Raw genomic sequence first — 16,075 nt, 5'->3', positions numbered from 1 at the left:
TTTTTACTAGGATTAAATGTCAGGAATTGTGAAAAACTGAGTTTAAATGTATTTGGCTAAGGTGTATGTAAACTTCCGACTTCAACTGTATGTGTTGCTTAGAATACCTCATAAATGTTGAGCAATAGTTAAATATTAAGTTTCTCTCGTCACACAAGATAACTGGCCATTATTTGTGTATAAAAGTTAACGATTGTGGCTGGCAATCAATAGCTTAACTGTATCTCTGTGTAACTAACTCCGAACACTGGGAAACAAGCACTTGTAGTGTATTGTGCCCGACACTGACACATGTAACACAGTTTGAATATTGAACACAGCTCAGTGTATGTGGTTAGACTAGCAGTGCTGAGACTGATCCCGTGTATTTCCTGCTGTTGATGACGACCATGCTATTGAGTAGTGGGCTAATAGACAGTACCCAGTCTTCTCCACTATGACATACAGTGCATTGGGAAAGTATTCAGACCCCTTGACTTTTTCCACATTTTTAAAAACGTTACAGCCTTATTCTAAATTTGATTCAATCGTTCCCCCCCTCATCAATCTACACACAATACCCCATAATGACAAAGCAAAAACAGGTTTTTATAATTTTTTGCTAATGTATTAAAAAACAGAAATGTTACATTTACATAAGTATTCAGACCCTTTACTCAGTACTTTGTTGAAGCACCTTTGGCAGTGATTACAGCCTCAAGTCTTATTTGGTATGACGCTACAAGCGTGGCACACCTGTATTTGGGGAGTTTCTCCCATTCTTCTCTGCAGATCCTCTCAAGCTTTGTCAGGTTGGATGGGGAGTGTCGCTGCACAGCTATTTTCAGGTCTCTCCCGAGATGTTTGATCGGGTTCAAGTCCGGGCTCTGGCTGGGCCACTCAAGGACATTCAGAGACTTGTCCCGAAGACACTCCTGCATTGTCTTGGCTGTGTGCTTAAGGTTGTTGTCCTGTTGGAAGGTGAACCTTTGCCCCAGTCTGAGGTCCTGAGCGCTCTGGAGCAGGTTTTCATCAAGGATCTCTCTGTACTTTGCTCCGTTCATCTTTCCCTCGATCCTGACTAGTCTCCCAGTCCCTGCTGCTGAAAAACATGCCACCACCATGCTTCACCTTAGGGATGGTATTGGCCAGGTGATGAGCGGTGCCTGGATTCCTCCAGACGTGACGCTTGGCATTCAGGCCAAAGAGTTCAATCTTGGTTTCATCAGACCAGAGAATCTTGTTTCTCATGGTCTGAGAGTCCTTTAGGTGCCTTTTGGCAAACTCCAAGCGGCCTGTCATGTGCCTTTTACTGAGCAGTGGCTTCTGTCTGGCCACTCTACCGTAAAGGCCTGATTGGTGGAGTGCGGCAGAGATGGTTATCCTTCTGGAAGGTTCTCCCATCTCCACAGAGGAACTCTGGAGCTCTGTCAGAGTGACCATCGGGTTCCTGGTCACCTCCCTGACCAAGGCCCTTCTCCCCCGATTGCTCAGTTTGGCCGGGCGGTTAGCTTTAGGAAAAGTCTTGGTGGTTCCAAACTTCTTCCATTTAAGAATGATGGAGGCCACTGTGTTCTTGGGGACCTTCAATGCTTGCGAAATTTTTTGGTACCCTTCCCCAGATCTGTGCCTCGTCACAGTCCTGTCTCGGAGCTCTACGGACAATTCCTTCGACCTCATGGCTTGGTTTTTGCTCTGACATGCACTGTCAACTGTGGTAAATTCAATTGATTGGACATGATGTGTAAAGGCACACACCTGTCTTTATAAGGTCACATAGACAGGTGGGTGCCTTTCCACATCATGTCCAATCAATTGAATTTACCACAGGTGGACTCCAATCAAGTTTTAGAAACATCTCAATGATGATCAATGGAAACAGGATGCACCTGGGCTCAATTTCGAGTCTCATAGCAAATGGTCTGAATACTTAAGTAAAGAAGGTATTTCTGTTTTTTATGTTGAATACATTTGCAAACATTTCTAAAAACCTGTTTTATGGTTATTGTGTGTAGATTGATGAGGATTTTTATTTATTTAATCAATTTTAGAATAAGGCTGTAACGTAACAATGTGCAGGGGTCTGAATACTTTCCGAATGCACTGTAGGCCTAACTGTAGAAAGACACAGACTCAAGAGTTGTCAATGTACACCAGCAGTGTGCAACTGGGTAAGTTTACCCCCCAAGATCATTGTTTCTAACAATATGGCCCTTGTATGGTTTAGGCACACAGTGTTAATTAGATAAGCTAACCTTCCTTTCCCCAGGAAAATGCATCTGACATATTTCCTCCTCGGAAGTCCACATTTCCACCCTCCTGGGAACGGGCCTTGCATGAATTCTAGTAAAAATATATGACACATTTTAAAGTCATGTTAAAACAATATGCGCTTTTCCAGATCCCATTGGATGCGGAGAGATTGAAGTCTGTGTTTTTCTTTCGGCGTGCGTTTGACAGGTCTAATTGGTAAGATGAGCTTGAGGGTAGCGAGGCCTGCTTTTCCCATGCATCGGATCTGGTCAGAAAAGAGGCCCACGTCTCTCGATGTCTGTCCTTTCGCTGTAGTGTTAATCGGTGTGAGCCTCATGTGAGTGAGATTATCAAAGTCAAATGAAGGAGAGTCACTGAGGAATGTGTGGTAAACCACTCCTGAAACAGCTCCAATTCCACATCTCACCATTACTATTCCATTCATGTAGCTCAATTGATAGAGCATGGCGCTTGTAACGCCAGGGTAGTGGGTTCGATCCCCGGGACCACCCATACGTAAAAATGTATGCACACATGACTGTAAGTCGCTTTGGATAAAAGCGTCTGCTAAATGGCATATTATATTATGTACAAGCGGCTTTAAACTCATTAGACTTTACTATTTACTTAGTCTCAATCGGCCATTGTTGTACTAAAAATACAGTGCCCTGCCTTACTTTTGCACATTCCGTCATTTTCTCTGCTCAGCAGGCCTGTACGTTAGGTGTATATGGGACAGCTTCATGCCAAGGAGACAAACTGTTTTGTGTATTTTAGGAAATTGTATATCTACTTAGCCTCCCTACTGGAGAGTCTGCCTTCTGCTTCCATCCTTATTGTTCATTCAAATGAGCTTGTAGCGTGATAATAGGTTCATATTCATATGAATCATCATCCTCAGCATCAGTGGATGTCAATAACTTTTCTCTGTACATGGTGTAGTACTACATTTGAATCTGGATTTCACACTTGAGGATCCCATTATATTCTTCACAGTGTGTCATAAATATGTGTTTGGGCTCTTAGCTGTTGTTCCTTTGCCCTCACTATATTTGGGTAAATGGGTTTGGGGCCTAACTGAAATGAGGATGAGGGTTATTTGGGAGAGGAGAGGAGACGGAAAACCAAACAGTCAGGGTAGCTAGGCCTCACTGACTGGATTCAGATGAGCAGATGGCAACCTGTATGCATGAATAATTCATGCACAAGGTGACGTGCAGCTTGAAATTCCCCACACCAATTTTTCTTTCATGCTTGTTGTAATCGTTAGCTGTTTCTGAATAGTGTATTATTTGCTCTAATGTAAATGGAGTAACACAGATCACACACTGTGTGTGTTAGAATCAAATTCAAGCCAATATTATTTGTAATGATATAGAAATAGATACAGTATTAATTGTATACCCAGACTATTCATTCCAGTGTTATCTGGGTAAATAACAGGGCACCTGCAGTTAAATTATTTCTCTGTTTGTTGGATGAAAACAACATTGCTTGTTTTTCCATCGACCTGTCCTGATGTTTTTAGGAACAGCTTCAGGAGCTCTCGGACATCCTTTGTTGTTGCCAAGCCCTAGTTACTGAATAATTGAAGCAGGTAAATGTTTAACATGTTTTACAAGTTCCTTGCTGTGGTGTTGTTGAAGACACTCTATATTTTGTCTGTTGTAAAAGTGTTGTGTCTCTACCACCGTGTTTTCCCTCTAACCTGAGGAGACCCTCTTTACCAGCCCACCGCACCCTCCCCACCCCCGTCCACCCCCTCTTCGTTCACATTCATGGTGGCTAGCAGCTGTAACACACCACCTTAATGCTTCTTCAAATGTCAGGAGAATGACTGTTTGTTTGTCTTCAGTTTCTAGCTGGCTCTGCATTTGCATCGACCTTGATTCCCTAAGCTTTGCCCCTTTCTCCTCCCAGAGCCTGTTTACATTAGGTCTGCCATGAGTGTCACCTATGAAATATGTTGATTATTCCACCTGGTTAATGTTAAATTGGTCCTGCAAGGAGATGTTTGTTCATAAACACAAACCACCGCTCACCCTGTTTACTGTAGCCATGGCAGAAATCAGTTAATAAACAAATAGCCGCTTTGTTTGTAGGTGTGAGTGAGTGGTTGGTTAACCCCTACAAGGTCTGGAAGGAACTTTTAAAAAGCTTCTGTGTGTCTGTGAAAAAGGGGTGAGGAGGGAGAGCCCTTTTCCTACAATGTTGTCACTGTAGTCTTGAGATATGCTTTGCTTATCTGTGACTTTTGGTTGAAGTGGCTGGTGAGATTAGTGCTTGTTTGGTCTCACTGTGAAGTCTCCGTTGGCGGAATGTCATCCATGCTGTCGGTTTACCTTCTCGGAGAAGAGAAGGGCGAGGGATTCTTCGTTGAGTGCCAAGCGAGCCCAGATATTGTGGCAGCCACTTCTGAGGGACGCGTGTGGTTCTGGATTATGGAGGTCTAGGCTACATTAAGGTAAAGACCAAGGAGATGAGGGAGGGAGGGAGGGCCGCTGGCTCTGCTGTGACTGTGGGAGGGTTCAAGGGCCCAGTCCAATTCTGTTCTGTTCTGCACAGGCCAGTAGAGGGGTTCAGTTCTTTGAATGGTTTATTTTGTACTATGACAGGGTTGACTGTGGATCATTGAACAAATGTTCGTTCAGCTATTTGTAAACACGGTGAAAAAAAAAGATTCCCTCTCATGTTTGTCTTCAGACTTATCCTCAGAACAGCGAGCCAAAATAAAGCTGAACACGAAACTCTCCAAACCTTGTAAACCCCATCCAGGGGAGGTGTTATGGTGTCGCACCACCTTGGTACAAGCTATTTATGTTCTCTAGTCTAGCAACCAAGCCTAACCTAAACAGGCAGCGTTAGAGTGAACCTCTCCAATTGTCATCTCCTTTGTCTGTCTTTATCTCCTCCCCAACAATGTTGTGCTTGTGTTGTGAGCTTGTGTTGTGTGCTTGTGTTGTGTACTTGTGCTGTGTGCTTGTGTAAACAGGAGCTATGTGATAACTATGCAGACCGGAACAGGTGGCCATGGAGGGTTTACTGTCATGAGCATTAGAGAAAAACAAAACATGGGAAAGGGTCACACCACAGCTGTGCAGGACGACCCTACCTTGGATTGTTGACTGAATTGTTGAGCTCTTGAATTCCAGGCTGCCATGACAAGGGACAGGCTTTTAGAATTAGATTGAGTGGAACGATAGGCTTGATTAGTCCTTGGTGCCCTGCCATGCTCTGAACCTGTCTGGTCAGGTGGGAGTTGCATGTGACTGTGTTTGGACTGTACTCCCCATATTAGAGGAACAAAACCATCACCAAACAGAAACTCTGACCTTTTTTATGATCCACTGTTTGTTCCAAACACTTGTTGTGTTTTGCAACCAGACATCCCCCCACCACCACCCCCTTTAGAAGAACAGACCTCTGAGGATCAACAGAGAAGCAAAGCATCTGTTTTGTGGACCTCTGTTACCTCATTCTAATCTTCTGGAATGTTCATTATTTAGGGCTGACATGCCTCATAAACAAGCAGGCCTGTTTCTCATGAACTGCCCCCTCATTTCTGTTTGAATATGTGTGTGTTTATTTGTGTGTGTCTGTGTGTGTGTGTGTGTGCTTGTGCGTGTGTGTGTGTTTGTGTATTCGTGGGTGCTTGCATGAATGCGTATGTTCCAGCCCTGCTAAGTATAGTACCTTTAGCGAGACACTTGACAGATAATTCCCCCTGAATATGTATTGCTGTATAAATGGATAAAAGAAACAAGCTATTTGAGTCATCATCACAGATAAGAGTATCCCCTGAGCAAACTGAACATAAATTAGTAGATAAATTAACTAGGGGCCCTGTCACGTGATAGACTAGTTGCCTGTGCCTGATAGCCTACATGAAGTTGCTGTGTCTCTGCCTCAGTGCAGCTCAGATTAACATTGTTATCACTAGATAACTCTCCAATAAGGCTCTTTCCTATCTGGATGATATTTATGATGGATAATGCACATTTTCCATTTTCTTTATTTCTCTTATTTTTTTTGCTCGCAATATTGCAGCTTTGAATTATTCTGCGGTAAAATTAATTAGAAAGTAGATTTATGGGTTTCATTTGTTTGTCAATTCGAAAATTAATTGGGTGTTAATTTTAGCCGTCCCTCATCAGTGCCGGTTCCAAGCATGTGCGCATTACTTTGCATTCATTTTAGCCTTACTCTCCTTCATTGTGGGTCACAAGTTTTGCATACATTAAAATAGCCCCGCGGCTCATTCTCTTGATTACTTTTGGAGATGCCTTGCATTTGGAAATGTACGCCTTTCCGTTATAATTACGAAAATGTTGCATGGAATGACAGTGCATGCATAATAGCCATTATTTTCCCCTTTTATGTAGCTTTGGAGAGAAAAAAACAGACTCAGTCAATTTTTTTTATGTGTGGAAAAATGTATTTTATTTGAAAAATAAGTGTGGGTGAATAGCATCAGCATGTGGTTTATTTCAAATCACATTTCATTTGGCCTGAGAATGTGTTTCTAATTGGTGTCTCAGAAGGAAGGGGAGTTTGTATGAGCCGAGCCGAGCTGAGCTGAGCTGAGCTGAGCTGAGCAGCCGGGGTCTGTAGATGTAGTTGTGGCTGACTCTCTCTCTTCCATCCCACAGTATTCCTCTTGCTCACTCCTTGTTTACAAAATCCCATTATGGAGGGAGTCTGTGCCAGACTGACGGAGTCAGCCGGGTCAACATCTGTCTGGAGAGAGGGAAAAAGAGTGGGCTGAGCTGGAGGCTTGAGGCCAGAGGCCAGAGCCCAGAGCCCAGAACCCAGAGAACACAGTCCATAGCCTGGGCCCAACAGCCCATATGCCTGCAGACAGAGAGGCAGGGGCTCAGAATGAGATGTATTTATTCTTTATTTAACCAGGTGAGTTGACTGAGAATACATTCTCATTTGCAGCATTGCCCTGGGGAAAGTAAAAAAATTAAGCAGAGGCCTAGTTACTTACATACAATATATATGCAAGCAAAAAAAACATAACAGTAAAATATAATTAATTACAAGATCAATCATAGAATCATAAAAAACAAACACATTCTTCCTTAAAATGGTCCTCACATAGCCGTCTGTACCGCTTTAGATGCACCATTCAATTTCAGTGAATTCTGTAGACCATTCTACAAGCAAGGTGCAAAACAGCTAAAGGGAGATTTACCTAACTGTCGAGATCGAAGGGACCTCTAGAGTTAACCATTCCTGAGATCGTGTCTGATAGCTTGTATTTCTTTAAGTTACCAGAGAAGTGAGGTACGGTGGTAGTTTACACAAGAGGCCTTTATAGAAAAAAAAAGAGTGTAATGCATAGATCTGCGAGACTTCAAAGAGGGCCAGCCTACTTTCTCATACAGAGTACAGTGATGTGTGCTGAACCTATCGCCTGTAATGAAGCCTAATGCTATACAGCCTCCAGTGGCTTCAATAAAGCTGCATTCATATAAATGATATTGCCATATTGTAAAATCGGAATCAATGTAGACAAAAAAGTTTGTTTTCTGCTATTTAACTTAAGGCATGACCTATTCCTGTAAAATAAGTCCATTTATAATAATAAAATGCCATTTAGCAGACGCTTTAATCCAAAGCGATTTACAGTCATGTGTGCATACATTTTTACGTATGGGTGGTCCCGGGGATCGAACCCATTACCCTGGCGTTACAAGCGCCATGCTCTACCAATTGAGCTACAGCTACAGTGGGGAAAAAAAGTTTTTAGTCAGCCACCAATTGTGCAAGTTCTCCCACTTAAAAAGATGAGAGATGCCTGTAATTTTCATCATAGGTACACGTCAACTATGACAGACTAAATGAGATTTTTTTTCTCCAGAAAATCACATTGTAGGATTTTTAATGAATTTATTTGCAAATTATGGTGGGAAATAAGTATTTGGTCAATAACAAAAGTTTCTCAATACTTTGTTATATACCCTTTGTTGGCAATGACACAGGTCAAACGTTTTCTGTAAGTCTTCACAAGGTTTTCACACACTGTTGCTGGTATTTTGGCCCATTCCTCCATGCAGATCTCCTCTAGAGCAGTGATGTTTTGGGGCTGTCGCTGGGCAACACGGACTTTCAACTCCCTCCAAAGATTTTCTATGGGGTTGAGATCTGGAGACTGGCTAGGCCACTCCAGGACCTTGAAATGCTTCTTACGAAGCCACTCCTTTGTTGCCCGGGCGGTGTGTTTGGGATCATTGTCATGCTGAAAGACCCAGCCACGTTTCATCTTCAATGCCCTTGCTAATGGAAGGAGGTTTTCACCAAAATCTCACGATACATGGCCCCATTCATTCTTTCCTTTACACGGATCAGTCGTCCTGGTCCCTTTGCAGAAAAACAGCCCCAAAGCATGATGTTTCCACCCCCATGCTTCACAGTAGGTATGGTGTTCTTTGGATGCAACTCAGCATTCTTTGTCCTCCAAACACGACGAGTTGAGTTTTTACCAAAAAGTTCTATTTTGGTTTCATCTGACCATATGACATTCTCCCAATCCTCTTCTGGATCACCCAAATGCACTCTAGCAAACTTCAGACGGGCCTGGACATGTACTGGCTTAAGCAGGGGGACACGTCTGGCACTGCAGGTTTTGAGTCCCTGGCGGCGTAGTGTGTTACTGATGGTAGGCTTTGTTACTTTGGTCCCAGCTCTCTGCAGCTCATTCACTAGGTCCCCCGTGTGGTTCTGGGATTTTGCTCACCGTTCTTGTGATCATTTTGACCCACGGGGTGATCGAGGGAGATTATCAGTGGTCTTGTATGTCTTCCATTTCCTAATAACTGCTCCCACAGTTGATTTCTTCAAACCAAGCTGCTTACCTATTGCAGATTCAGTCTTCCCAGCCTGGTGCAGGTCTACAATTTTGTTTCTGGTGTCCTTTGACAGCTTTTTGGTCTTTGCCATAGTGGAGTTTGGAGTGTGACTGTTTGAGGTTGTGGACAGGTGTCTTTTATATTGATAACAAGTTCAAACCGGTGCCATTAATACAGGTAACGAGTGGAGGACAGAGGAGCCTCTTAAAGAAGAAGTTACAGGTCTGTGAGAGCCAGAAATCTTGCTTGTTTGTAGGTGACCAAATACTTATTTTCCACCATAATTTGCAAATAAATTCATTAAAAATCCTACAATGTGATTCTCTGGATTTTTTTCCCTCAATTTGTCTGTCATAGTTGACGTGTACCTATGATGAAAATTACAGGCCTCTCTCATCTTTTTAAGTGGGAGAACTTGCACAATTGGTGGCTGACTAAATCATTTTTTCCCCACTGTACATGATTAACTTCTTAACTAACTCATCAACATGTATTTTGAATGAAAGCCTATCATCAATCCAGATGCCCAGATATTTATATGCGGGAACACATCCAAAGTATACTGAACAAAAATATAAACGTAACATGTATAGTGTTGGTCACATGTTTCATGTGCTGAAATAAACTATTCCAGAAATGTTCCATACGGACAAAAAGCTTATTTCTATCAAATTCTGTGCACAAACTTGTTTACATTCCTTTTAATAAGCATTTTTTATTTGCCAATATAATCCATTCATTTAACAGGTGTATCATATCAGCCCAGTCAAAGCTATTCGCTGCTCTGGCACCCCAATGGTGGAACAAGCTCCCCCACGACGCCAGGACAGCGGAGTCACTGACCACCTTCCAGAGACACTTGAAACCCTACCTCTTTAAGGAATACCTGGAATAGACCCCCCCTCCCCCAGTGGTGGTTGTCCCACTGGCTATCATAAGTTGAATGCACCAATTTGTAAGTCACTCTGGATAAGAGCGTCTGCTAAATGACTTAAATGTAAATATCAAGAAGCTGATTAAACAGCTTGATCATTACACAGGTGCACCTTTTGCTGGGGACAATAAAAGGCCACTCTAAAATGTGCAGTTTTGTCACACAACACAATGCCACAGATATCTCAAGTTTTGAGAGCGCGTGCAATTGGCATGCGGACTGCAGGAATGTCCACCAGAGCTGTTGCCAGAGAATTTAACCCGGACAGCTGATGAAACTGAGTTTGCACAATTGAAGAATATTTGCATAAACTGTCAGAAACGGTCTCAGAAAGCTCATCTGTGTGCTCGTCGTCCTCACCAGGGTCTGGACCTGACTGCAGTTCGGCGTCATAACCGACTTCAGTGGGAAAATGCTCACCATCGATGGCCACTGGCATGCTGGAGAAGTGTGCTGTTCACAAATTAATCCCGGTTTCAACTGTACCAGGCAGATGGCAGACAGCGTGTATTGCGTCGTGTGGGCGAGTGGTTTGCTGATGTCAATGTTGTGAACAGGGTGACCCATGGTGGCGGTGGAATTATGGTATGGGCAGGCATAAGCTACGGACAACGAACACAATTGCATTTTATCGATTGCAATTTAAATGCACAGAGATACCGTGACGAGATCCTGAGGCCCATTGTCGTGCCATTCATCCGCCGCCATCACCTCATGTTTCAGCATGATAATGCATGGCCCCATGTCGCAAGGATCTGTACACAATTCCTGAAGCTGAAATGTCCCAGTTCTTCCATGGCCTGCATACTCACCAGACATGTCACCCATTGAGCATGTTTGGGATGCTCTGGATCGACGTGTACGACAGCATGTTCCAGTTCCCACCAACATCCAGCAACTTCGCACAGCCATTGAAGAGGAGTGGGACAACATTACACAGGCCACAGTCAACAGCCTGATCAACTCAATGTAAAGGAGATGTGTCACGCTGCATGAGGCAAATGGTGATCACACCAGATACTGACTGGTTTTCGGGTCCACGCCCCAACCTTTTTTTAAAGGTATCTGTGACCAACAGTTGTATATCTGTATTCCCAGTCATGTGAAATCCATAGATTAGGGCCTAATGAATTTATTTAAATTGACTGATTTCCTTATATGAACTGTAACTCGGTAAAATCTTTGAAATTGTTGCATGTTGCGTTTATATTTTTGTTCAGTGTACGTAGCATAAATCATTCGATACATTTCTAAGTGAATTGGAAAACAAAATGTATTTGATTTTACCTGCATTAAGCACTAACTTCAGTCCAACAAAGGCCCTCTGCAGGGCAATAAAGGTAGACTGAAGCTCCGAAAGAGCCTAGTCAGCCTTGGGGGAAATAGCATACACAACAGTTGAGGTGAGGGGGCGGTTGACATTCAACTGAACCAATACAGACTACATTATCTGATGAGGACTCACTGGGATGTTCTGCCTACAAGAAGAGCAGAGACATTCTTCCTTGTAAAGATTAAAATTATAGTGTACTATGGGGATTATTATTATACATTTTAGTCATTTAGCAGATGCTCTTATCCAGAGCAACTTACAATTAGTGAGTGCATACATTTTTCATACTGGCCCCCCGTGGGAAACGAACCCACAACCCTGGCGTTGCAAGCGCCATGCTCTACCAACTGAGCTACACCAGTAGTGGTAGCTACTGATTTTACTACGTGTAGCCTACAACTACTGATGATGATGATAGCGCTGAAATTATTATTTATTTTACCACTAAAAATAGTTAGGCCTGTAACATTGTTATTTATTGTTCTAATGACCAATACCAGGGTTCCCCAACTGGCGGGCCGTGGGTGATTTTATTTGCCCCCACCCCATTTGTCTAAGCAATAAAATAAAATATATATTATATTTTTTTGTCAAATGTTCATTGTTGGACATAAAAGACTGTAGAAATACCAGTAAATCAGCTCCAAGTGATTTTAATTTTGGAAATCTGTCCCCATGTATTACCATGCATAATAAAGAGATATATGTGATCGGAAACAAATATAAGCAAGGTTTGAAATGATTATGTTTTAGTCAAATATTATAGCTGTTTGGACTTCTTGCAAATTACAAATGATTTGTAATTATGTTTCGGCCCCCGACCATCCGCTCAAGAAAAAATTGGCCGCGGCTTAATCTAGTTGATGATCTCTGACCTATACTATTCTATTGTTATCTTGCTTATTTTATTTTCTGATAATAAATGTGAACATGACAACCTGTCAAGCTCCATTTGATGTCTGTCAGACAGAGTGAGTCCCCATGGTGGCTCTTCTGCTGTGAGCCGGCTGTGCCTTGTTTAGATTGGCATCTCAGGAGACTCAGCCCCTCTGTTGAGCACACATTAACATGTAATGACCTCCCTATAATGCCTTAAACGCAACATTATAAATCTGCATTTAGTCCCATTTCCACCATCTTTCATGACGAGGCCCAGTGTTTTAAGGGCATTTATTCTACTTTGTATAAATAATTAATCAGCCAAGTTAATTTACTTCTGCCTGACATTGTCAGCTTCATTAACTACTCTGGTATTGGGCGACTAGACGCCCCGACCACCGCACCAGTGAGGCTTGTGACCAACACAAAAGATGTAAATCTCACCACTGATTTCAGGAATGCAGCCCCAGATAAGCATCAGTGTCGTTCGGTTCATACTCATCCCAGGAGTGAGGGGAGGGAGTCGGGCTGGGGGGTGGGGGGATGTATGTCTGGCTTGTGAATCATCCAAATCAGAAACAATAAGGACTTGAAAATTAAAAAATGTATGGCTGAATATTTATTTTATTTTAATTGGATTATAGAAATACATGCAATTATAGAGCATATGTAACCATTTGTATACAGCACATTCTCCTTTAAAATGAAGTAATAACAGAAAAAGTTTTTGGTATAGACTCATTTGTTTTGAGTGTTTTAAAATGGATGTTTCTCATGGAGATCCTTTGGCAGGCAGGCAGGTCCACCCGTTGGCCCTGTTTCCCATTAAAAAGCCATTCTGCGTGGTTCTTCTGGGACCATGCAAGTAAATATATTAATTTCCATAGAAAATGTTTTGTTTGTGAGGGTGAGTGTTTTCTTGGGCTCCACTGCTTTGCCTCACTGAGGTTGGGTTTCTCTCAGTTTCTACCCCCTGCCTTCCACACAGCCGTGAAGCAGAACACTAACAGAACCTGAGCCGTGCTCCTTCCTCCAGCCCAGTATGGACATGTCATCTGCAAAGTATCTGGTCCGGAAAGACAAAGCAAAAGACTAGTTCATCACCCAGTGGAAAGAGAGTCTATGAATACAGTGCAAGCAAGCAAACAAACAAGAAACAGGCAGGCATGAACCAATAGGAAAACCTGTTATAAAAGTGAACTTGTGTGGGAAGGAAATTACACGTGTTTACAGTTTGGCCCAGGTTAAAACGTACTCTATCCCCTGTGCTGTGCCTTGTTTTAACAGCTGTTTCTCCCACTCCCTGCGCCCTCAGGTTTTTAAGTCATGATGCAAGAATCTGGTACAGAGGCGACAAGCAACGGTCCAGCCAGTCAGAACGGAGCAGCAAGCGTGGAGGGCGGAGCCAGGGACACAAGGCCCAAGAGCGTCACGTCAGTGGACGTCACGGCAGCTGACCTGATCCATCTCCAGCAGCAGCAGGTAAACTAGGTTCCTCTCTTCACACCTGTCTTTATTAAAGGAATAATCCACTCAAAAAATATATTTTGGTATTTGTTTCATTAGTCCACTGTTGATACAGGCCTAAAATGTTTTGCATGTCAGCAATCAAGTTTGCATCATCATGATGATGTGGCAAGTTACAGTTTGCTTTTTGAAAGTCCTATATCTTGACAACTTGATTGCTGGCATGCAATCAAGTTGGTGGTCCTCTGTAGCTCAGCTGGTAGAGCACGGCGCTTGTAACGCCAAGGTAGTGGGTTCGATCCCCGGGACCACCCATACACAAAAAAAAATTATGCACGCATGACTGTAAGTCGCTTTGGATAAAAGCGTCTGCTAAATGGCATATTATTATGCAAAACCTTTTGGGACTGTATCAACAGTGGTCTAATGAAAATAATGCCAAAATTAGTGGATTATTCCCATGTCAACAGCAGTCCCTATCCCCCTCTAAAGTGCCTGTTAATATTTAATCCTGCCCCAAAGTACATCAAGTACACACATTATTATTACTATTTATGTATATTGGAGGGCGTTTTGAATGTTGAAGGAGGGTGTAGTGCTCCCAGTGATTGTGTATTTGGATGCGGACGTGTTTATTGTAGCATGCAGCATCTGCATTTTGGTGAAATATTTATCGTGGTAGGTCAACATATTTTAAGTGTATAGGTGCCACATGATTCTCGGACAGTTGGAGTGCTGTGCTGTCCAATGGGCTGACAGTATTTTCCCTTAGCTCGTTGTAAACACGCCTCACACACACAACTAATGCCACACTCCTCTGTGTCCGACCAATGAGGCCAAGAGAATGGCGGTAGATTTATTATTAGTGAAGCCCAAAACATTTTCACCATCTGAGACTTGAGGCAAACAGACAAGCTCTTTCTGTTGGTGTCAGTGTTATGTGTGCCACACGACAGCGTGTTTAAGGAAACAGCATTGAAAAGATCACCGTGTCTCATGCTGTCTTGGCATTGAAGAATGACGGGTTGTTGTCAGGAGCAGTTTAGTCATGATGCACAGCCTCTTTTGTTGCTGTCTGTTGTCACAGCATATCTATCAACATCTGTACGCAGTAAAGAACAATGCTGAAACATTTTGTCGCAACGGAAATAACAGTCTTATTCATTTGAAGCACTTATCAGGAAAGTTAGCTTGTGACCACGTACAGCACGTTTTGAGTAATAGCCCAAGAAATCACATATTTGTTGCAAGCCAGTAACATTAACACCCGCAAAGGCATGCTTGCCAACGACAAAAACACAAGTAGACAAATAAAGATGTGTCTGCAACTGTACTCTACTTGTGTGTCCCAGTGTTAGGCCTGTAGGCCCACTACTCCACATGGCTCTGTCCTTCCCTCCTATCTCCCCTCCATCGCTGCTGCTCTAGCCATCTCCCTGATTTTTTCCAGCTCAACATTAGCATGTCGTCAGTGAGAAAATCACAGCCACACTGAATTCATTACTGCAGTAGTCGCACAAAACCGTGGATACAATTTCAATAACTGCAGGCCACAGTTGAGTAAACAGTTGCACTGAAACTTAATTCCTGTTGACTTTTCCTTCATTCTTTGCCAGAAGCGCATTCTGATTCGCTGTGCAAAGACAACAGGGGTTACAACTTTGATGAATGTGAGGCAGAGGAAAGGGAGAGCAGGGAAATGTGGCACGGATGCGCACTTGACACCAAGGAGAGAGAGAGAGAAAAGAATCCTTGAACCGAGAAAAGAGCCAACCGTCCGGCACTGGTCTCTGTTTTCTCTGGTCATATGGATGGGATAATGATTCTCTCAGATCAGTCATTTAGGAAAATCATTTAGAAATAAAAACATTACTCGTGAATTTAGTCCTGTATAATCTTTTCCTGTTCATTTCAATAAATCGTAAATGTTTGTCCCTTTGAACAAACAAAGCCCATGGTTAATTTCTGTGGCATACCATACGGTTTATGATGGAGATGGAGAGAGAGAGAGGCAGATGGATGAATTGTTCTGTGTGATAAATGGAGCATGGTTCGGGATGAAGGACGAGATGTCTCATTCTCCACTCCTGACGTTCTCCTTTGATAGGGTACTTACCAGTGGAGGGTTCTGGGGGAATGCACCTGTCTTTATATTCTCCCATTAGGCTAACCCAGGATTTTCATTCATGCAATATGAACCATGTTAATTGTCCCATGGGCATTAAGATCTTCACTCAATTACTTGATAACTTTTACCTTCGTGGCATTTTGTAGTCTGTCTTTTAAGTTTTATTTGCTGGTTGTGCTAATATAGGGGGTAACTTGACAGATATGTGGTCTTCTGTGTCCTTTGTTCTCTGAGAAACATCCAAGACA

At 42.8% G+C, this 16,075-nt stretch overlaps 1 protein-coding gene across 3 annotated transcripts in view; it reads left to right on the top strand.

The window, feature by feature from the left end:
- LOC121575040 (forkhead box protein P1-B-like) overlaps window positions 1–16,075 on the top strand; it is a 251,168-nt gene that overhangs the window by 119,353 nt on the left and 115,740 nt on the right. For all 3 annotated transcript variants that reach the window (XM_041887826.2, XM_041887824.2, XM_041887825.2), the window contains exon 5: window positions 13,548–13,714. In XM_041887826.2, coding sequence (XP_041743760.1) covers window positions 13,559–13,714 — 156 coding nt within the window. In that variant the 5' untranslated portion in view covers window positions 13,548–13,558. The remainder of the gene's footprint in view (window positions 1–13,547; window positions 13,715–16,075) is intronic.

This window comes from Coregonus clupeaformis, chromosome 10, assembly GCF_020615455.1.
Source record: "Coregonus clupeaformis isolate EN_2021a chromosome 10, ASM2061545v1, whole genome shotgun sequence".
Classification (NCBI taxonomy): Eukaryota; Metazoa; Chordata; class Actinopteri; order Salmoniformes; family Salmonidae; genus Coregonus; species Coregonus clupeaformis.
Note: the sequence above shows the minus strand (reverse complement) of the source record. Positions and strands in the feature narration are given on the sequence as shown.